The 23,932-nt window shown below is 40.7% G+C and overlaps 1 protein-coding gene across 1 annotated transcript in view; it reads right to left on the bottom strand.

Annotated features, from left to right (window-relative positions):
- Positions 1-23,725, bottom strand: part of MKLN1 (muskelin 1) — an 84,490-nt gene extending 60,765 nt beyond the window's left edge. The window contains exons 1-6 of the mRNA XM_026862636.1: positions 23,583-23,725; positions 22,091-22,179; positions 15,515-15,624; positions 11,363-11,555; positions 3,716-3,793; positions 2,462-2,527 (exon numbers count right to left, since the gene is read on the bottom strand). Of these exons, the coding sequence (XP_026718437.1) occupies positions 2,462-2,527; positions 3,716-3,793; positions 11,363-11,555; positions 15,515-15,624; positions 22,091-22,179; positions 23,583-23,617 (571 nt within the window). The 5' untranslated portion in view covers positions 23,618-23,725. The remainder of the gene's footprint in view (positions 1-2,461; positions 2,528-3,715; positions 3,794-11,362; positions 11,556-15,514; positions 15,625-22,090; positions 22,180-23,582) is intronic.
- Positions 23,726-23,932: the final 207 nt, after the last annotated feature.

The raw sequence follows: 23,932 nt of genomic DNA, 5'->3' as shown, positions 1-23,932 counted from the left end.
ATTAAGAGCATGAACATCAGATGGAAATGAGCTACAGCACAAGCTACTGGCTGCCAGCAGAGATGCCAGAACTGCTCTTTCAGTTACTTTCAGCCTACCCTAAGCAGAAGATAAAACCTGCTAAAAGGCAGTTTAGACCAAGTTAAATTATATTCCACCTGAAACTTAGAGCATAAACAGAGTGTCAGTGACGCAACACACTATCAGTAACTTGAGATCTACCTCAACTGCTTACTAACCCGTATCCTCTATCCTAGCACTAACACAGGTGCATCCAGCAGGCTTGGTATTATTACAAAGCTTATTAAAAATAAAACTTATAATTTTGTAGTCAGTAACAACTGGTTAATATTTCCTTGAGGTTAATAAAAAAGCAGAACCATTTATAGTCCAGTTATAGCTACAGCAGGTCTGGACATCAGAGATTAAAATTTGCTTCCAACACCTATTCTAGGTGATATGAAACTTCAAAACCAGCTTATATGCATGATTTTGGTGTTTCACCTCATTTCTAAAAGATTAAAGTTGAATATTATTTCTTGCAAAGGATCTCACCCCTCTAACAAGGAGTTCAAAGTGAACGTATTTTTCTTCAGTTGCCAAAGACTTCTGAAAAAACAACAAGTGTGTGGGTAAGGAAGGGAGAATGGAAGATGTCTTTGGAGGAAGGAGTATGCTGCTGCTCCTTTCTCCATTAATACTAGATTTGCTCAAGGTTAGCCAGGGAGCTTTACAGCTCCAGTCTGTAAAACACATCCTGACACAACTGGCGAAATTCCCACAGTCTCATTAAACACTACCTATATTCAAAAGGCAAACTCAAGCGATCAGCAACAGCTCGTTTCAAGAATAACAGCACCAAGAACTTCCCCTGGCCTATTCATGAGCCAAATTAAATAGCAGAACTGATAATCTCCAAAACATTTAGGCTTTTACAAGCCTCAGTGGGCCTGGAAGCAAAACTAAGCAATTTCCCAAGTATCCCACAGAGAAACTTTCTGAAGTTATCCCACCACCACTGGCTAGAGCTGCAGCAAGAAAGGACTAGCATGACAAGAGGGAGATCCAGCTCTCCCACACCAGGCTTCTACCTCTGTGGGTGTTCTCCAGCCAGTTCCGTGCAAGTAAAAAGAAACTATATCGATGCTTTTCACCACATTGTTCAAGCAGAGTGAAAACTTAAGTCAAAGGCAGAGATAATAAGCTTAGTAGGACTTAACAAAAACCAACAAGAATGGAAACAAAGACTCACACTACCATGACTATACTGTTTTCAGAAGGTTTAAAGGACTGTCATTTCCAAGTTCACAAGCCTCACGTGTTCTTGGTGCGCTTGTGAAACAGTCCCCGTCTACTTATTCGCCGAGGCCACTAGGGAGCGTTCACAGCTGCTTTTGCAGGCAAACACCAGCAACCCTCCAGCAGCACTTCACTCTCATGAATCTCAAACCTCTTCGACCAAAAAAAAAAAAAAAAAAGTTTGCTTTCATATACAAAATAACTCGAGTGTTTCCTCTAAAGCAGTAACTACACTCTGAGTAAACGCCAAAGACTGCAGCTACTGCTGCATTTTTGCTTGTTCACTATGACTTAGCAGATTACTCCTGAAGGTACTATCCTGTCACATGCTTCAGTCCCGTCCGTATGACCACAACGGATATGGCCACAGTAATTTTTTTGCCAACTCCCTCAATGCCACCCTATATTCCTCTCTGCCAGTCGCACCCTGATCTCGTTTCTCCTTTCTTAAGAGCAATTCTTTTACTTATACAAATCATTTACTTATCAAAGATGCAGGCAGATGCATTCCTTTTTTTTTAGTAAGGAATTATGTACCACAGAAATCTGATTAAATAAAAGCAAGACACAGATAGAGAAAATTATGGAGAACAACAGTCACCTGAACTGTTACTTATACCCCCCACCCTTTCTTTTCTCTGCAGGCTCTTTGAAACAGAGGCTGAACCATTCTTTAAACTGCTATTGGAAACATCTTTGTAAAAAATGTCTAACAAATTATATTTAACAGGAGTTTCTTGCACACTATGGAAACTAGAAGCCACTCCAACCAAAATACAAAGAAGGTTCCAACACATCAGATCTATTCCTCAAGCACTATTCCAAATAGCATAGCATGTAGCAGATAAGAGAAATTAGGGATGATAATTTCCCTCCTCTTGTTTAAGCTCCTGCTCAAAGAAGGTAGGAGGGACAAAAATTAAAAACAATTGTTCTTGGTTTCTTAGTTAAGACAAGACGACAACTAAGGCGTAACAGAGAACTAACAGGGGGGTGGGAAAGGCAGAGTGTATAGTTCCAAAGAAAAAGCAGAGTATTTCATTCAACTATTATAAAGTGCATTTTTTACCTCGAAACCTCAAGTTAAGACAGTCTCTGAAGAGCAGCACATTTGCATACTTGTCTGAAAAATATCTGAATAAGAAATTTAGGAACTACTCACCTGTCTGAACATCAATAACCATCTGATGGCCACCCCTCATCCCTGGTCGGCTGTCTTCCCCATCACCTTTAAAAAGAGGGAGAGGAGAGTTTACCATTTTAAGATTTTTAAACCAAAGAGAGATACAACCTCACGTATGGCCTAAATACTATGGGGAAGCAGAGCAACTTAGCAACTCACCGTTCTTTAAAGATTAGCAGAACACTTCTTTCAGGTAGTATTCTTCTGTGCATTATAAAACTGTACAGAGTTCTATATTGAATTATCTAGTGACTGACAGTACAGATAGCTACAGTGAATACAGTACTCTACTGCACTTCTGAGAGCCTTGGAAAGGAGCTTGAGAATTCCTGAAGCGTGGCAGTCCACACAAATGAGGTCTGAGCTATCTTTGCAGCTTTCCAGCAGTGAGGACACAGACAACCTTTTGCTCCCCTTCCACCTCTCCCCACCTGATTGCTGCCTGAAGGCCAAGCAGTGCGAACACTCAGACGACAGGGCAGCGCACCCATGGGATGGAAGCAAAGAGGTAATGGTATAGATACAGCATAGCTATTGTGCAACAATTACTTATTCTCACATAAGGGGATTCCAACTGCCCAATTAAAGCAGCTTTCCAACCATTTTAGATATCTTAGGCATTCAGGACAGGTGTCATCTATGGGAAGCATTCTGCTGGAAAAGAAATCTGCTTGTATTCATACGTAACCCTTCCCAACAGGTTTGGGTATGGTGCTCCACGTTTGGCAACTATCACCTCAAACCCCACATTTGCTGTATGACAGTAATTTTTATACTTTGCAGTCAAAGCTGCTGCTATGAGCCTCCTTTCAAGGCAGATATCAATGGAAAAAGATTCTGCAGTTTAGATTTACTGTGTAACAGTCCAAGACTTCAGAAGATGCATCTTAAATTTAAAATACTCCCCATTAAGATAATGTATTTATCTGCCACTCTTAGCTGTACAAGAGTTAAATTTGGTCATACAGGTAACTGTTCTCATGCTTAACCTGTATTCTGAGATTTGTTTCTGAACTGATTAACTAGCCTTGAAGTTACGTCTAGTGTTCCTTACTCAAACAGAAACCAAGCTGCATTTCACTAACTTCGCAGACAAATTTTTCGTAGACGAAACCATTCCCTAGAACAACAGTCCTAGAGGAGGCTTTCTTGCGTCATTTTCTTGCTCAATATCCTCAAAGGAACAAGATAGAACTGGCAGTACATGGGTTGTATCTTAAGAAATATCCTTACCTTTGGTGCTTTTGGGGATGATCTGTCCCCAGCGAGGTTTGTATTCTTGTTGACTGATATACTGATTGAATAAGCCATCTGTAAAACAAAAATTTTGCTGTATGAAACGTTTATACTTGCAGTATAGCAAAATCACTTTCAGTACAGGTAATTTCAGCCTAACTCAACCCAGTATGCTACTCCAAAGCCTTAATTTTAAGTAAATCTTCTATACGTGTCAGTTAGTTTGTTAAACTTGTTAATGAACTAAATGTGTAAGCACTAAAATAAAAAGAATACTCTTTACTAGATCAATCAAGAATTACACAGTTTGCCTGCCAGGTCATGCCAATTGTCTATAAATCTCCAGTGTGGTGTATTTAATTAAGAATAGAATCCCTCCCCCTTATTTAAGCAAAAGGGAAGTTGCCAGTGCATGTAAAATTCAACCATTTTAGTACACGTTTAGTTAAAACTAGGTCAGGCAGCATCTCTGGAGCTTCCTCTAAGAAGAAGAGGGAATAGAAGCAGATTGTTTAAATGGTACGATATGGGACAACCAAGCACTGGATGAAAAACAAAATAATAGTTTACATTCTCTTCAGAGAGTTAAGCAAGAAGAGAAACAGAAGACGCATTAGGTCACTGGCCAGATATGCCAAGTGCAGTATTTCTGTAAGATGTATTAACTCCAGCACTCTCCAGGCTCCCCTCGTGCCTTCCTCTCTCCCTCTGTGCACCTACCACGTTTCATCTCTTCAGCATCGAGAGGTAAGTTCCCAATTCTGGTTACATGTCATCAGTCTACCATGCAAACGTTAATTTTTTGATAAGGAGATTGGTATCACCTGCGATCTCCGAGATTGCTCTTCAGTCTGGGAAGGGCTTAGCAAGCATTCAGAGAACTTGTTGCTATTGTTCTTCAAATGTCTCCTCTAAAAAATCTCCCTTACCTTCTGCAGGCACAACAAACTATTCAACTAGACTCTTGACCACTGCTCACCAGCTATATCCCACCCATCACCCCACCACCTCAAGACACAAGCTCTTCATGACAAGAGTTTGTTCCACTTTTACTCACTACCTGAAAAAATAAAGGGAATTCAGACACCCAGTTTACATCACTAGCACAGTGAAAACTACCACAGGCAGGCTGAGGACCTGAATCCCAGATTTACACTGTTTTGTATCGAAACCGTACATTGCACATACACCGCTCAGACGTAGGATGGATTTGGGGGGTCCTTAATCACATAATACCCAACAGCTATGCTCTGTGGTAGAACGGTACCCCACAAACTTGCTCAGGAATCAAGCTTTACATTCCCCAGCAGAGGAAAGAAAAACAAAATTACTAAATTGCATCTAATACTTTTTCATTCTTCCGACCCCAGTAATTGTGGCTTTGAGGTAAGAATTTAACAGATTATGAAAGCCTCCATTTATTTATAGAAAATCCCTTGGTAGGCATACAGACAAAAAAGAATAATCCTTACTGCACACGTCCCTATTTATTTACAAAAAGGTAAAAATCTTTGTTAAGCATGACACAATGTTCAGAGAATATTTTAAAGCGTTTCCTGGCATCCTGTAGTTTGTCGTGACTGAAATCCAGGTTTTAATTAAAACCCAAGCCAGCAAGTACTTCCTGGGAGAGGATGAATACTCTATTTAGAGACTATCTAATAGGAAAATAACGGCACTCAAGAGCTCCCGAAAGGTGCTGAATTTGGTCTTAAAATACAAAACTGCTTTCAACTTTCATAAACTCAGCTCTGCAAGTTTTTCAAATTAAATATTCTGTGGAAGCAGGGCAGATTTACTTTCACCTGTCTTGGAGCCAAAAACATCAGCTCTCTCCTCGCATCAGGTAATTGAGGAAAGCCAAAAGTTGGCTCAACGTATGTAGAAAAGTGGTTTATTTGGGTTTTAAGAGTAGGGTTCCTAACTCCCGATTCTTCAACATTTATGAAGTTGGGACAAGACGCAAGAGGCTTTAAGCTTGAGATTTTATGAATTCTGATTCAGGAAAACCAACTTCTAAGAGGACAAATGCATGGGCTGCAAGAAATCCCACACTGACTCAAGCAGATTTTTCTAGCCACAAACCTAGACAGAAATCCAGCCTTTTGGTTATCATTAGAGCGTTCAGTCTTCAAGACAAAACGTAAAACTGTATTTATCCCTATGGCAGTCAATAGATAATTGGACATAAATAGCCCAAGAGGATGAATTATACCACATACGATCTGAAAGGGTGATTTAACCTCTCTCCCATGCTCAACACCCACAGGCTGCACTTGTCAAGATATGACACTTCTCCCCTACTGTGCCTTCAAGCCTCTTTTAATAATGCTTCTTGTCTTCCATGGGACATTGGTTTGGAAAGACTCCAGCTTGCTTCCCAGAAATGTTTCTTTCTGCTGGGAGCAGTTCCACATTCATTCTACTTGCACTGCAAACCAGCAGCAGCTTGTTTTGGAAGCTGAATCACCACCTGTCTGACACCACCAGGGAAAAAAAAAGGAGTATTTCTAGGCGGATTCTGTAGCCAATGCCAGACCTATTCTAGCTCACGTTTCTTGCCGGGATAGCACTGCTGACCAAAAGGTCTCCAAAGCTTCTGCGAGGCACTGAGGAGCAGATCTAGGCCTGCTCATGTTTGTCAGCTGCTTCCAATGAATCAGTAGTTTAAAATAAATTTCAAGACTCCCATAGAAAAAAAAAAAAAGTGTTAAGTGCAAGTTTTTAAAGGAAGTCTTTTCTTCCCTCCGGAGGCCTCATTTCAATGTCCATGTTTACTCTCTAAAATTACAGCCAAAACCGGTACTTCTATTCTGTACTATTTTCAAGCCCTTCACAGCGAGTTGTGACGCATTTTGGATGTAACAACTTGAAGTTCACAGTGGTTAAAGCTTAGTAAATTCTACCTCCCTGATAACCAAAGCCTTTATTTTGTCAGCCAATTCCAGGTTACCTAGAGAGGATTAGGACAAACATAGTGGACAAAAATATTTAACTTGAAGTCAATCGGTAAGAGTTGTATTAGTTTCTTTTTAGACAACACGCATCTGTAGATCAGATAACTAAAATCTATTCACTTCACTGGCAGTGGCTGAAAAACTTCGGAGTGGCATTTAGCCCAAAATTTATGGGTGTTGGGGTTTGTTGTTTTAAGATTTTTCTTGAACAGAAGAAAAATACTCAAAACACCGAAACGGATTGAGGTTTTTGTAGTCACAAAAATCCTTCTAAAGAAAACCTGAAGCAGAAAAAGACAACACCAGATAAAAATCCAGCCACTACCTGACAGTTTCCTTAAGACATGGGAGCAATGAGGAAACACACAAATTACTTCCAGCTTCAAAGCTGCAATATTCTCTCGCACTTTATTCTTAACAAAAACAAAACGAGATTTGCTTCCAAATCCCCGCAAGATATCCTGCATCTATACAAACCCTACCGTGTACTTAGAGGCTCTGGATCCCTGGCAAGCCCTGGCAAGCCTCTCCCCTCCATACATCCCAGTACTACAGAGCAGCAAGCCAGCATCCATACTTTCCCATAACCAAATCCAAACATATTTGATAGTAAAATTAAGGTATATATGTCTGTCTAGAGCTTCCAGAATACAACTGCTCCTGTGCATCCCAAGTTTTGGAAGCCATTTCAGCCTGCAGTCAGTGTATCACAACTTCTTGTTTGTCATACAGGGCCAACTTGTCAACAGATAAACACTTATCACATACTGACACAAGAACTGTCAAAGGAGCACCTCGGTCCCCAGAATACTAATAAGAAACCAACAGATCTTCAATCCATTTCATGCAGCTTTCTATGTCTACAGTAGCTGCAAACAGCTCAACTAAGTAATTTGCACTCTGCATACTCTCTGTAGGAATATTAAGCAGATTTTTTTTCTTCAATAATATAGGCAGTCTGAAAGCTATAGGAATGAATCCAAATGTGAAGCATTTGAACCAAGTCTGTGAACCAGCTGAGATTTAGGGAACCTTTTATTTTTGAGAGGAAGTCAGGCAGCTGCCAGAGTTTCCATTTGCCCGTTTTCTAAGTGTAATGCACAAGTCAAAAGAATCTGCGGGAAAAGTGTGGCTGCCTGCCACTGAGCTCTCAAAAGAAATCATCTGGTGATGTGAGGTGGAAGACAGCGTTCATCATTAGCAATGCAAAAGAACAAGAGTTAGCTCTGCTAGCACTAATTCTTGACCACCTACTCTTTTTCTACATGACTAAGTCTATGGAAATACCCTGCAAGAGATGCATCGCATTTCACTTGTTCAATACCTACCACTGCAAATATTAGCCTCTACAGAAGATGTTTTAGGCTGAACTGAGTGTGCAATCTCTGTCAACTTCATTGCACTCCTGTTTGTTCCTTTAAAGTAATGAACTCTGAGATCAGCAAGAGGTCAGAAGTTCACATATTCATATCCAGTCTGTTACAGAACAGTTCGCTCTTTGAACAATTTCAGGGATAATTTAAGGATCTGTATGTCTCAATTAACTCTACACTTCAACTACGCTACACGGACCATACACAGGACTAAAGTTAATCTGCTTTTATTTGGAAAAACAACGCATCAGAGAGGAGTTCAGTCGTAAGAACACCCACACCTTAGAGACTAAGCAGCAAGCTATGGAAATTCACAACAAAGCTGCTAAGAAAGTAAAATGGAAAAATGCTGGGTGCTAACAAACCTCTTCCAAACAGAGGAGCTCAAAACAGATGCAGAACTGAGTAAGGACAGGTAACGGTGGAGGACCACGGGGAGCAGATGGTAACAATACTATAGCAGAACGTGTTGAAGGCTGAAAACATCTATTCCCATCCTACCAAGAAGGATCCAGCTGTCAAATACCAGCTACATTCAACACCTTGACTTGACTGTCATCTTGTGTAACTCTGGACAAACTATTCCAAGCTGCAGTTTCGGGTTTTTTGTAGGTATCAGAAGAGGTTTGTCCTATCCTCTCCCCCCAGCACAGCCCAATCAGCTCCCTGACCTGGTTTCCCATGTGGCAGCACCAGTGCCAGCAAGCGAGGGGCCAGGGGACACAATGTCCTGAGTAAGGGCAGGATTGACCCAGTTAGCAAAAACCCACAGTTGTGTCAGCTTAAAGCAAATATGGGATACAACCTTAGTGTGTCAGGATGGATAGCACTTCTCTCTGAAGGGTGCTGCGAGGCAACAGAGCTTTAAATGGGTACAAAAGCTGAAGACAGCATAAAGAATTGCAGAAGGATGGGGGAAGGAAGGTTAATGTATTCAAAGACAAGCAAAACCATTAATGATGAGCAACAGAGCAATGGGAGATGTGTACACTGACATTTAACTTCAGCTAGTCAGGTGCCGGATTAAAAGGAACCAACATAAATATCCTCACACATGTTATTCTGTCCCTCAGAAGCAGTGATAAAACTTAATGATGCTACTTGAAGACTCTCCTGCTAAGTTATCCACGGTCTATTACCAGAAATACTTGCTTCTGTACTTGCTGGAACAACAAAAGACTGATAAAAGAAGCTACAGCGTATTTCTCTAGTTTGTTTAAGTGATGCTGAGTTCCTCTGCCTCCAAAAAGGGACATGATTACAAGAACCGAGGAAGCAAGATTGTTTACATCAAATCTGACAAGAAGCAAGTGTCCATTTGTCAGACAGTACAAGGCAAGACCTACAGTTTTCTACCAGGCAAGTCCCTTGCCAGTACCTCCACACCTGGAAACGCTGAGCGCTACAGGCAGCAACCCACTCTCAACATATAGACGGAAACAGAAACACCACATCAGCTCAAGTTCTAGGCAAAAACTGCTGGCTAGAATAAATTCAGTACGTTAAATATTAAGTAGTAAGAGAAATTAACATCTAACAGTTAAAAAAAGAGTACAAACATTCACTTCATTAGTGCCCAAGAAAAAAAAAAAGTCAATTTTTGAGGGAAGTTTTTCAGCACATTCTAGACTTCTACTGAAATTCCATTGAAGAAATAGTTTCTACTACAGCCTGCAGTGAAGTGGAAAGAGGACAGCCTCTAGGCACTGACGAGAGTAAGCCACAGCCAAGGCAGCAGACCAATGCATTGATAAAATCATCACCAACAGCATACTGTACTCCTCTGGCTCTCAGCAGATCCTGTCTCGTATTGGTGGGCACATCAGCTCCCGCCAGGCACTCGTGTCTTTGAAAAACACTGCAAAGACAGGAACAGCCAGCCACAGCTCCCTGCTGCTTTCTCATCCTGCAACCCTCCCTTGCCCTTAAGATTCAGGAGGAAGCTGCCAGTTGCAAAATGCCCCTGCATTGCAGGAAGCTGTTCATGCTCCCATCCCGGCCAACAACACTACGTTGTCTCAGGAGGACAGAAAACACTCAGGAGGGTGAGGATGAACGCTGGCAACCCTCAGTCTCAAGGCTTGGAGCTGCTCAGAGCTCAGCGCAGGGCAGAGCTCAGCTGTTCTTTCTATACAGTCGAGAAACCTTGAGCCAAAACCCGTGGAAAGCCATTCACTGCAGTTTTTAAATGACCCAGTGCAATAAGCTCCCTAACATTGTGCTTAGTTGAACAGCTTCTTCACAAAAAGATGGATTTTCATGGAAGCCAAACCCTGATTTTAAAGCTATCATTGCTATTCACATCCTGAGAACCACTTCCAACTTGAGTGGTACAAACCACACTGATGTAGTCAAGCAGGTATGCTGGCATCTATCCACAAGGTATTACAAAATGACTGATTAACCCAAAATTAGAAAAAAACATCTCTGGTGTCAGACATCCATGAAATTGGTCCACTAAGCCCCTAACTCTCTTGGCATCAGACAAGGTTCTCTTCAGCTAGTACAAGTTTCCCATAAAAAGTGTCTGCACATAGTGCTTCTTGACTACACCCACAGCCACCAGCACCTCTGTTTTATCAGACTGTGATCCAAAACCACTGCACAGGTCTCAGGAGACACTTGAGTGCAATCACCCAACTCTTTTTGTATCCCATTCTATCAACAGACAGTACATCTCCCCCATTTTAGGAGCCAAGAGCTGTTTACACACAGTGCTTCTACACTGACAGTTTCCAAGTAAAAAATTAATAGTAGTTAAAACGAAACTGGCTGCCAACACCCTGCTCCACAAGGGAAAACAGGCTCTGCCTCCACCACGACTTCTATACCATTCTCCAGGGAGTATTTTCCCCATAAGCAAAGACAGAATTCTCATTCAAATACAACTGAAAACTTCTGCTGAAACTCCAACTAGATGGTAAGCTCTAACCAGACACCATGATACAGATCACTACTGAGAACTCAAGTTATATGCTTCCCTGCTCACCACTCCTGTGACTTTTCTGATAGTCAAGCCCACCTTCAGCTTGCCAGCCACTTCCAAGAACTTATCGTTACCCCCTCAAGTGCACCGCGTAGTCATCTCTGCGGGAAAGAGACTCCAAAAGTATCTAGCAGTGGTAAGAGATTTCATGACTGAATTTTTAGCCTTCATCATACGCATACCCACAAGCCCAAAAGCTGACAGTACACCACACGAGGTATGAAACAGTGGTCTAGCCAATTCTACTACTAAGTACATTAACATTCAAAGCAGTACTGTTCCAATGGGGGTTTTAAATTAATATACCAGACCCCTCCAATTCTCTTACCATTCACAGCTTTTTCTATCAGTTCTTCACAAGCATCGAAGTCCCCCTTCAATACCAGTTTGTCATGAAGGTCTGTCAACATGGGGTGCTCCAGAGCAATCTTTGTTTTCTTCTGCAGCGACTCAAAAGCTTCGGTGTAGTTGTGCTGACGAAAATGCTTTAGGCAAAGGCGAATGGCTTCCTGTTCGCGGTACTACTGGAACACAAGAAAACCTATGAGACATGTAGATTTTTCTTTTACTACCACTGCTGGGCACTACCTGTGAACCTTTCTGGACACAGCAGCAGGATCCCTTATATACTCTGCACATAAATTACTCATGAGCTTGCAAGGGAACACTATAGGAAAATCATGACAAGCTGTGCACACGTTTTACTTTCCGACAGTATAGAAATTATACAACTTGCTATCAGTCAATTTAAATAAGCATACAAGAAGGGAGTGCACAGTGTCCCAGATCTCTGGAGTGACCATTATTTCCCCCCATCTGCTTGGCCCTGCTGTTGGAGGCCTACACAAAGTACAGAGCAGGAAAAAGCCTTTGCTATCAGCGTTACATAATTTGATTGTATGACTCTTATATAACAAAATAATTTAGAAGAGTAAGTAGGTCACAGCTTTTCTAGAAGCAGAAGAAAAAAAAAAAACCACACAAACTATGAGAATAGGAGTACTTGCAGTGACCACTGCTCCTGCAATGGAAAGGCAGAAGGCTGGGCTGAGCCCAAATCCTGTGGGTTTGTGAGGGTTTCGGATCAACGGCAGCAAGGATTTACACACACGCCAAAGTTTTACTTTCAAAATACTCCCGTGCATCTTGAAGCAGAACCCCTGCTTTCATACCACAGGTGAGGCAAAGCTGCCCATTTCCCACTCAGCTGTGGGAAGGGGTGAGAAAAGCTAGAGAAACCCACACTGGATCAAACACCCAGGCACAGAAACATGAGGGAATAGTAAACTCTGCGTAAGAGCTACAGCTTGTGCTGTTAACCCACCAAATCATCCACTGCGTTTTCAAAGCTGCTAACAATATGCATAAGTAACACAGATTTTTAAATTGATAAGTAGCAGAACGGCTTATTATAAATAGACTCTTCAAACCTAAAGTCTAAGGCATTAAAGAAAAAAAAAATTAAATCTCAATTTCCATCTTTACCACACATCTACTGTGGTAAAAATCAAATGTAACTTTAAGCATCTATAAAACTGATCAAATTAGACAACAGATTTTACTCCTAAACGGACACCACCGTTAAAAAGAGAAGTTTATGGTATTCAAACAAACAGAATTTTTTTGAAAACCTGGAACTAACTCTGACATTCAACAAAAATTAGCGTTCTTGAAATAATGGCTCTATAGCGAGAATCTCAAACTGAAGCAGCTAAAAAGAAACACGGCCATGTACTATATTTTTAGTTCTTAATCCATCAGTATTTCACAGCTGCAAATAGCCAGAACTACGCATTTTTAGAAAATCAGTTCCCAGCCCACATGAAAAAGGCCAAGGACACGTACCGATAAAAATGCAAGACTGTGGCAAAGGAATACTAAAGCTAAAACAGAGTTTTACAGAATAACTGGAGAATAAAAAAAAACAAAAAACTTTTTTTCCCCTAAGAGACACCTAAGCCGCTGTCTTTAAGCAAATGTTCACTTACATCAGTCAGGGCCAAAACCACATTAGATTCTTTGCTGCTCAAAGGGATAGCAAGCAAAAGGATAGCTGAGCACCAGTAATAACCAGCTTCTGCACTTTCAGCTCCTCTAGTTTAGACATCAGACAAAATTCAGACTTGGCGTATTTCCATTGAGTCTCTCGTGACTGATAGACTTGGCTTATGGAAACATGAAAGGCCTGTTGAATACAGGTTGGCCACTTAATGCAATATAAAAGTTTGTATTTAAGTGACACCATAATAGCACTTCGGAAGTTAAATGTAAAAACTTTTTTTTATGAAAAAAAGTGTATAAAAAGTATGTAAAAGCCTCCTTTTTAAATGCTGTCATACAGGTTTAAAGAAATGACAACCCAAATAATAAGCTTTGATCTGAAGCTGTAAATAATTCCGACGGTTAACAACATAACAAGAGCATGAGACTGTATTAACGCTGTCAAATACACTAGAATTTAAAATATTGAAGCACTCATTATCAAAACCAACAGCGATAGCCACTGATAAACTGCCACTTCTTCGTCGCTGAAGCATGCCCACTCTTCAATAAAAGCAAAGTGGGAAGGCTTTCAGGAGGCAGTAGGTTGAGCTGGACAGCAAGGAAAAAGCAGTAGGGAGGGAAGTGAGGAGCATGCTTGCTGCTTGGAGTCCTTATCTGTTACTCTCAACTCCACTCCCTTCAGGAATGGGAGGTTTTGTTGGCTGGAGCACACACAACAAAAAGGATGGGCAATTTCATCCGATGTCTCAGGCAATAAAGAATTATTAGATTTCAAAGTCTTAGAGACTTCCAAGAACATGCATGAAAAAAATTCACACCATCTCGAAAGAACTGGAAGAAACAGGTCAACTTTTCTGCCTTTCCCCAAATATGGGTCAACACATATCCTCCTATGTGGATCCAGCAACAGTGGCCTCTCAGGACTGTGAGAGAGGAGGACGTCAGCGAGACATGTGCTCATCACCAAAAACTTGGCAACTGACCCTAGTAGAGCCCAAACAATCATGACTAAGTCTCTGCCTTGCTGCTTTAGGGCTTTAAGCTTTAGAAGAACAATGCTGGCACCCCTTGAAGAAGCTGTCACTACATACATGCTGACCATTAAAAGTGTCGATTCCATGGGATAAGATGGAACAAAACAGATGCTGACATCATCATCAGATGGCTCCTGACCAAAACAAAATAAAAATCAGAGCTTCCTGGTTGCAGCAAGTGGTCAAAAACGCCAGAAACACCACCACGGGCAGAGGCAGCAGAAAGAAACACAGAAAACTATCAGCAGGCTCCATCAACTGGACTTTTCAGAACCAGACATAAGCAGTCAGCAGACTAAAGACTGCAGTAACACCTGAATCATAAAGCAGCCACAGGCAACTTCCACTGTGACTCTTAGTGCTGGTTTTAAATCTTCCATGAAGAAGCTTGTGATGTTAGTATAAACGCACAGGAGCCAGACAGCAGGGCCACAAGGTTTCTTCACCACACTGGCAGCACCATAAACTGCTGAGGGAGCCTCAGTACTACCAAGCACAATCCTTATACCCTTTTAAGTTTTTCCTTCTGGAAGCAGAGATACGCTGCCCCACTACTTAGTCTTATTCAGCTGGGAAGGATGTCTTCTCTGCAACACAATATGAATTTCATTAATTGTTCCAGAAGATCTATGCATAAAAAGCAGAAACAAAATGAATTCTGGTTGTCGATGTGCACTTCCCTCCCACAGGAGAGGCATGTGTTGTACTCAAATACAGTTTATACAAATGATGTTTAGAACCCTTTGAACTTTCTGTCTATCACCATGACAAACAGCATAAATCATCTCATCTCACAGTCCAGTGGCATCAGCTCCCCTCTGCTCCAAAGTATTCAGCAAAAGACAGCAAGAGGGAAACATTAGAAGTATAAGGAGCTGCAACAGGAATGACACCAACATGGATTCTCTTTAAAACAAGCTCATTTTTATACCTTGTAATAAAAGTTCCTTATGTAACCCAAAAGGCTCTAGGTTCACATATAGGTCTACAGAAGGACTGGTATGGTAAAGAATGACTAATCAAAAAGCTAGAAGAGGGAAAAACGGAATCTGGCTTTGTTAAGATTCATTTCCCTTCCAATACAAATACTGTTTTACTAATATTGTCCCCTTTGACTCAGTGTTCCTTTCCTTTATGTTTTTCTTGTGATCTCTCCCTAGCAGGTTAGGGGCTTTTTTTGGAGATGGTGGTTTTGGAATTTTTTGGGGGTGTTTTATGGTTGTTATGTTTTGGGTTTTTTTCCAAGACAAAAAGCAGATACAATTCGAAAAGATTCACTTCGAGTGGAAGTCAGCCATGCGCTCTGAGTTTTAACTATGCGTGTTTGTTGTTTTAATAGCTGATATTCAAGGAATGAAAAGGTCATGTAATTCCAGTAAGAGAAGTTTCACAAGATTCTGAGACTGCAAGTCTTCAAACAGGCATCTAAAATGCAGGCCTACCTTGCTGTACCAGTTGAGGCACGGTTGGACCACATCTGGATCATCAATGCCATTAAGTTCAACATACCAGATACTAAAATTGAAGCTAGGTCCCCAGGATAAGAGTGGAACTGGAGAAGAAAGGAAAAGGAGAAAAGGATGCATAAACATCAAGCGACCAGTGCATTAGTCTCATCAGGCTAAACATAGTACTATTTCAACAGAATGCTTTTAAAGGTCACACAAAATTCCATATTTCTGATTTGACATAAATTCTAGTTCATTTAAGTAAGCTTAGGAAAATTACCAAATACATCACGTTAAAGTTGTCATTTAAAGCACGTTAATGTAAAAGTTGTCACGTTAAAGCAAACTGTGCCGAGCAACACTAACACAGCAGATCATTACAAAGCAGAAGCTGGCTTTCAACAAAAGAACAAAAATACTATCATTTAAAACAGCTCAAAGAGGCAACAAGCTTTGACATGGATGGGAATCACGAGCATACTAGCGACAGTATTTGCTCCTCATAGTACATTTATTTCCACATTTGTCAGCAACAATTATTTTCCCTAATGGTGAAGACAAGAAGCTTGGGTATTTTAAATTTTACAAAATTAGTAACGTCTGCAAGTTGTGGAGGAGGGAGGGAGGGAAAACTGTCAGTTTCCAATTTAAAAACTCTTTCCTTTTTTTTTAAAAAAAAAACAAACTTAAATCTGTGCAGTTTTTTTGGCTAACACTGTTTTATCTGTATATTGGAACAAACAGTCTTAAAATACTAAAAGACACTGCAGCCTCTCACCTAAGGTTTCTCTACCAGTCTGTGTCTTGCACTGATCTATTGATTAACCTGCAGTTAAGACTTGGTTCTGGTTTTTGAAGCAGCTCCAACTCCCGGAAAACTTTTGCATGAACTCTGACTCCTTAAAACTGCAGTGAAATAAAGTGATTTCATTTAATATATTTTTGTTTCCTTTTTATTTGACCATAAGTGATAAACAGGAAAAGATAGTATTAGAGATGAATGAGGAAGACACCAGCAACAGCATGGAGTCCACTACTTCCCCCCCTGCCACAGAAACTATTTTTGCCACAGAGAAATTGTTTGTTGTCTTTCAAACCACTATGAAATACCACTGAGATTAACTTGTTGAACTAAGGGTTTTCTGACCTACTCCTTGAGGTAATAAAAAACAGAATTTGTCTTAAAGCTGTTCCTGAGCTCTTAAAGGTTCTTAAGTATTTATACTTCAAACAAGATCGATCTATTATTTTTCTGCAATGTGTTTGGGCACAAAGCATATGTTCAAACACATGATTTTTCTAAATTTTAAAGGGTGTTTCTCCAAACCTATTGCTAAAGGCTGATGACAACTTCTGGGAACAGTCATGAAGAAAAGTGATTTTTAGAAAAGATCCAAAGAGACTTTGAATATGCAATTCTTAACTGATTTTAATATCCATAAGGAGATATGTTACATGTTACAGATCTCTAATCATCCTGTTCAAACAGTTTCTTTCTACCTAATTGTTCAGCATACAAAACAAGATGCTTTCAGAGCAGTTCCTAGTAGGTGTGTGTTTGTAGAGACAGGAGAGAAGTGAACTGGACAGAAAAAACAAGAGTCACCTGTCTTCCATCCACACCGCATATGCTCTGCCCAAGAAACTTTGTTTGCTTAGTTTTGTCCTCTGCACAAGATGAGATTAATCTTAATTTTATGGTACCTTAATACCATAAAACATTACTACTTTTAAATCCAAGTACACAAATTCCAGATATCCCACTTATTAAGGCATGAGACTAACAAAATTCTACATGTAAGGGTAACACCTTTGATCTGTCTTCAGACCTGAACACACAGACCAAGATCAAACCGAAGTTATATTAGGTATTTGATCAGCTATAAAGAATCAAAGTCTATCCATCAGTTTATTGCATCTAAACACTGAACCAAACCACAGACTACCTCAAATGGACCAAGACTGTAAGTTTCCTGATTGTGAATCCGAGGCCAACTTCATAACACCGAGCTTACTGGGTGAAAAACCAAACATAAGTATTACCACCTTCCCACCTCATTCCCGAAAAAAACAACAGGGATGTCCACCTCTGTTTCTTTTCAGCAGTTCTGCTCAGAACGTACACCAACTTCTGCTGGAAAAAAATCTAACAATTCACCCTCTTATCTTGGTAGCCAACTACAGCCTGAAAGACTTATCAGGACATGCTAAGAATCCTGGGTAGTTATCACCAGAAAAAAATACACAGCCATCAACTTGCTAACACTTCTCTCCTCCCCAAGTTAACTCAGAACGTTCAACAGTCTTGCTTACATGAAGAAAACAAAATACCACAAATGGTGATCTAAACATCAAGATTTTCACGGTACAATCATCTACTTTAAGGAAAACACAGACATTGTGTAGGGAATGCAGTGCTGCGCAGGCAGAGAAAACTGAATTTCATCTTTTTAAACACACAGGAGTATGAAAAGAAACAAAGAGTAAGAGTTTAAACTGTAATATGATTTCTATTGCCTTGGCAAAGACCAAGTGTTCTGCTGGATCACCTCCCCATTTCTGAATCTCTTCACTGGCTCCCAGACTACAGGAAGGAGATGCCTCTCATTCTTTCTGCCGCTCTCTCATTTTTGAAGCCTTCAAAGCTGCACCTGGCTCTTTAGACAAATCTCATTGTAGAGCAGCCACAATCTAACTTAGACCTGGAACAAGGAGATGCTAAGTGCAGCATGGAAGTAGCGACAGTCACACAAACGGTGATAAGCATTACTTATCAGTGTGACACACAGATCTCTTTTTATTTTTGCACAAAGTTTGGTGGTAGCAGCAGTCTAGGACTCTGGGTGCAACTCTCTCTTCTCAGATCTCCCAACAGCTGGTTTTTATTTGTCCTCCTCTTCACCCACTTCAGATTTCACACCACAGCCTAGGCAAACACAAACCTACTACAGCCTCTGCAAGAGCTGAGAAATGTCCCCCTCCAAAAATCAGTGTACACCCTATCTTGCAGTACATTCACAGAGGCCATACCTTATGCCATCTACTCTTTGCTATGTTGCTTTTTTCCCCACGCACACATCTTTGAGGTGGAAATACACTACGTTTAAAGGTGTTGAATCTGAAGCCTAAAGCTACAGTACTCATCCAGTTCTTACCATAAAACCAAGTTCAGCATGGTTTTTTTGATACATGTATATCCTGAAACACATATTAACTGTCCAGACCAGTTGAACTGTCACTCCACAGCAAGAGGAGCCCAGAAGTGGAAAAAAATAATAATAAAAAAATCAATATCCCTTTAACAGAAGCAGAAGGTATTTAGGTCACTTAAAACAGTTCTTTATTCAAACTAGGATGATTTTAGAGGATATTTCTCAATAATCAGAAGCTATGCCTAGACAAGGACCGCAACCACATATACTACAGAGGACAGTAGGAGGGACATTAAACACGGTATAATAATTGCAAATACCTCTCTCAAACTAATTTCCGTGTCCCTCAGGCAGTAGACACACAAACGGCATACATTTGTAAACAGGCAAGAAACATCCATAAAGAAAGTATTGCTCATTTCTATCACACCAAAGCTTAAACATCTTGAAGCCTAGTTAGTAACTCCCATGCGAGTATACAAACCGGCATGAGAATTACACCCAGCATTTCTTCAGACTCTTTCATGGCAATCAGTCTTTACAACACCTTCTGCTTTCAAGGACACCGTACAAAGAATAATCTCTGTTCTGAGTAACCACAAAAATAGAGCCAGAAACAAAGCTCACAGACATTAAAGAGATTATTGATATTTTGTCCAGATAAATACTTTCTTCCCCCTTCCAAGTTCTTTAATGAGGTGCTACATGAGATGTAAAAATTAGTTGTCAAGTAGGTCAAAAGCCTGCACAACTGGGCACTTCAGTGCTAAGGAACTTAAGCTGAACTAATTAAAAGAAGTGCAAGTCTTTTCTTGACAAAAGGAGAAGTTATTTTTTTCTGCTTTCTATGAGTCTGAAACTTCCTCTAATACGTGAGCAATGGAAGTTGTAGGAAGTGTTTTCCCCTCTCACAGATCTACCCATGTCACGTTCCTTCTGTCTCACCATATAAACCTCACTGTTGTGTCATTAACAGTGGTGTATAGATCATTATACTTATCTGCAGAATTATAAAGCTAATGCTTGATGCAAATCGCTGCCGAACTAACGCCTTCCCCAAATACACAGACCTCACCGATAGCAGTAACTTTTGTGGTGTCGGTCTCTAAAAGTCCAAAAGGGCAGATTTTGGCCTCATGTTTACTGGCAGCATTACAAGGAACACAGCACGGTATTTCGAATTTTGAGTTACTTTGGCTAGCAGCTTGGAAATTTTAACAAACTGAAAACATATTCAAGCTGTGAATCTGAAAAATAACAGAATTTCGTAACATCGTTTTGCAGTTGTTTCACAGCAAAACACCACTCTCACAACTTCATAAACAAAATTAAGCTAGCCATCAACTGGAGGATTTAATGGGTTTTGGTGAAAAGATCATTCTAGTTTCTGTCCTAGCACAGGAATTCCTTCATAGAAGATAGCTTCAAGACATGAAAGTCTATAGATATAGCTAAACAGGAGAACTCAAGCCGTAACTAGTGAGCAAGTGACAGTTAAATACAAATCTAGTATTAATACATATAACGCTGAATGCTTACTGCTCCATGAGGAACCCATCCCAACAAAACAAGCCATGTAGCCATTAATACTACTCATGTCATGTCAAGAGAAAAAATCCTGATAGTAGAAATTAAGCAGCATCGTGCTTTCCTAACAAGTTTCAACTTACAGTTACAGTTCATAACATCAGAACACACCACAATTTATAAATCCAGAGAAGTAGCTTGTAATCTTTCCATTCAGCCCTTTAGCCCTCCAGCAACTTCTTGATGCTTTTTAGCCACTGAAAAATAACATTTCCCAAAAACCTAACGCAGGAAGCTTCAGAATACGATTTGGAAAAAAAAAACAAAAAACAAAAAGCAATTTAGCTTTCCTGATGTAGTCAACCTTTAACTATTCCTCAGGTCCTCTTGAGGCTTCCTAAAGCCAAGTGTTACAGATGCTTTCAAAAGATGTAGCCAAAAACAAATCCAACGAACAACCAATTTCTCCACTTCTCTAGGAAAGGGAAACACCACCGTTTATGGCACACAAATGATTACTTGATTCCCAGCCTGAGGCTTTCAATTCCTCAGGCAAGCATGAGAGGAGATTCAGAAAGCTGTGTAGACACAAGAGCAAAGGGCTCTGAGGGGAGCCCCTGTGCAGCCACTATCATCCAAGTCTGGGCAAAGGAATTACCCAACACTTCAAAACACTCTTAAATCCATCTAAATTAGACAACAGGCTCTTATGTCAATTTTCTGCAACTACCTCCTTGCTCTATTTTTAACCTTAACCAGTTAGTTTAAAACCAGTCATTCTTTCACTTTCTCAGTAGGTAGGAAGGGGAAGATAAATTTACTGAGCTACGTAAAGCTGAAAGGCTCTAAATTCTTGGCTTAAATCCAACCCCTAACACTGATGGCCACTTTAAGACACTTGTTCTCTCTGGCCGGCACGAAGCAAGGCAGAGAGATCCCCACCTGCTCCCTCACAAGTCACAATAACCAGCCTTTGTCAGCACCCCCGTTACCAAGCTTCACCAGAGAAACAAGACTAGACATCACCAGGAGTAACTCTGCTTTGCCCCTGGTTGTCATCTTTAGCCGGAGATCACAGAATGGTTTGGGTTGGAAGGGACTTTAAAGACCATCTAGTCCCAACCCCCGTGCCAGGAGCAGGGACACCTTCCACTAGCCCAGGTAGCCCAAAGCCCCGTCCAACCTGGCCTTGAACGCTGCCAGGGAGGCGGCAGCCACAGCTTCTCTGGGCAGCCTGTGCCAGTGTCTCACTAAATCTACCCTCTTCCAGTTTAAAACCATTACCCCTCATCCCATCCCTACATGCCCATGTAAAAAGTCCCTCCCCACCTTTCCTGTAGCCCCCTTTAAGTACTGCGAGGCCGCTCTAAGGTCTCCCCAGAGCCTTCTCTTCCCCAGGCTGAACACCAACTCTCTCAGCCCGTCCTCACAGACATAATGATTAGAGTAGCAGGAAGAAAACAAGAAAGGCTTATGCTGCTGCTCTATGTGTTGCAAGCATGTTCGAGAACAAGACTTCAAAATTCTTTTCAAACTCCAGGGTTGTTAATGTTGAAACTTTTACCAGCATTTAGCTTAATGATTTTTTTTTTAAAGCTCTATATAGCAATTTATAGTAGGACAGTAAGCAGCTTCTCCAGCAATTAGTTGACTCAACAACTATTTCTGAAAATTACTGTATTTCACTTTCATTCCCCAAGATTTAACTTATGAAGCTATTATTTCTTAGTAACAGGACTTCACTGTGTTCCAATCTAACCAGCCTAAAAGATCATGAAATGGAATAGCTGTTGTGGATACTTTGCCTGAGTACAATGAAGTCACAAGTGCCAAGACTGGCACGAGTATAAGAGATTATTTTCTACTCAGAATGCTGAAAAAATGCATTTACCTATCTTAATGAATCGACAGGGGAACATCTGTTCATCAATTTTATGCTTCAAGGTGAATGTTTCTTTGTTATAATCATTCTTTAAGCCACTGTGGGAAAAAATAAATAAGGTTACTAAATCTTACCTTGTATTTTAGGACTAGCTAATAAACGCAATCTAGGTCATGCCTGAAATGCGAAGCTTGTTTCATATTACTATGAACCATAAGTACGCATGCTGGACCAATGCCTGGACTGCTATCCACCATGTTGTATCACCCTGGGAGGCAGCACTGGTTTCAGGAGGGAACTGACATTGGATCAGTGCTGCTTGTCTGCGCCTGTAACCCTGGGATTTCAGCAACTGATCTGCCTGAACCGCACTCTTCCATTTTCAAGAGGGAGATGGACCAGCTCTCAGAATTATCACAGTGCTGAAGTGCTTTATGATCCATTTATGGGCATTACTTTATAACAATATCAAATATTTAGTATAATTTATCAAAAATCTTAAGTCAGTTTTTACTGAAGATGCAAGTACAGGTCCCAAAATAAGAATTTTTATTAAACTTCAGTACAAGTGAAATGACATTGGATATCAATAATTATTATGCTAAAAATCTCTTCCCCTGTAATTCTAGTAGCAATAAAGTCAATTGCAAGACTGGTCTATCTGAAGGGGGCAAAAGGGTGGGAAGGGCTGAGGCCAGTTTCTATACGGTCTTGAAGGACACATGCAACAGAACCTCCCGTGTTCCTCCATGGCTATTCTGCTTGACTACGGATGAGGTATACCCATACGTTCCCCGGAGGTAGACCTTCCTTCTGTAGGCCTCCAAAAATAGACTAGTTCTTGCTACTCATTTCTCTTGTACTCCTAGATATTTAAATATCATTTCCCTTTCTGAACCAGACAACTCCTTAAAAGGCCCTTACAAATTTACATTAGCAACTACTCAGAAGCTCTAGATAGCTTGAACAGCCAAAAGGCTCTTTCTTTAGTCCCTATCAGTACAACTACCAAATCGAACTAAACAAAGGAAAACACGGGTTTTGTATTTGCTTATTTGATTTATTTATCCGTTTGAGAAAAGGCAGAGCAGCTGACTCGTTCACAGCTTTACAGCTGCAACAAGGTTCTTGACATAGGCAGGTGACTTGGGCTTTTAAAAGCTACTTTAAGTTACCCACACATGGGCAAATCATTTCCCTTGTGCCTCAAGCACACAGAAGAAAGGAATCGCAATCCAGCAACACTGCACCCTGCTCTCAGCTCTTCCAAATCTCCAGGAATTTGCTCTCCACAAACCCTCTGTGGTTAGAGCAGAATAAGGAAGGCTTCCTGGAGCGACTGTTGGGATTGCTGCTCTTTAACCTGACCGTAAACACAAGGGCAGCTAATTGCAGGATCACAGCCACAGCTCTGTTAGCCATATGTTTGCTTGGGAGCAGAGGGGAAGAGCATTTTGGTCCAGCCTTTATGATCACCGTAGCTGATGAAATCACATCTTACCTGGATAAGAGATCTGTCATGTTTTCCTCATTCATCCCACCAAAGACTTTAAACTTCTTTAAGTTGCAGACATGCGTTTTCTCGTATTTGCCAAATGTGATACTCTGGACTATGGCAGGTCTTTCAAGTTTCAGAATCAAATACTGTGGAAGAGAGAACAGTGAGCTTTAATATTAAAGCCAAGGCTGAAAAACACGCTAAGGGAGAAGCATTACAACCTTCAAAAAACCAGTTTACAAGCCAGAGGATGGAAGCTAAGCTGATCCCTCCTCATTATTGTATTTTCTTCTTTGTTCCTGGAATGAAGCAAAGGTTTTTAGGAATATTACTTTAAAAGCAGTTTATCCAGG

This window comes from Athene cunicularia (assembly GCF_003259725.1).
Source record: "Athene cunicularia isolate RWA chromosome 1 unlocalized genomic scaffold, athCun1 chr1_part2, whole genome shotgun sequence".
Classification (NCBI taxonomy): Eukaryota; Metazoa; Chordata; class Aves; order Strigiformes; family Strigidae; genus Athene; species Athene cunicularia.
Note: the sequence above shows the minus strand (reverse complement) of the source record. Positions and strands in the feature narration are given on the sequence as shown.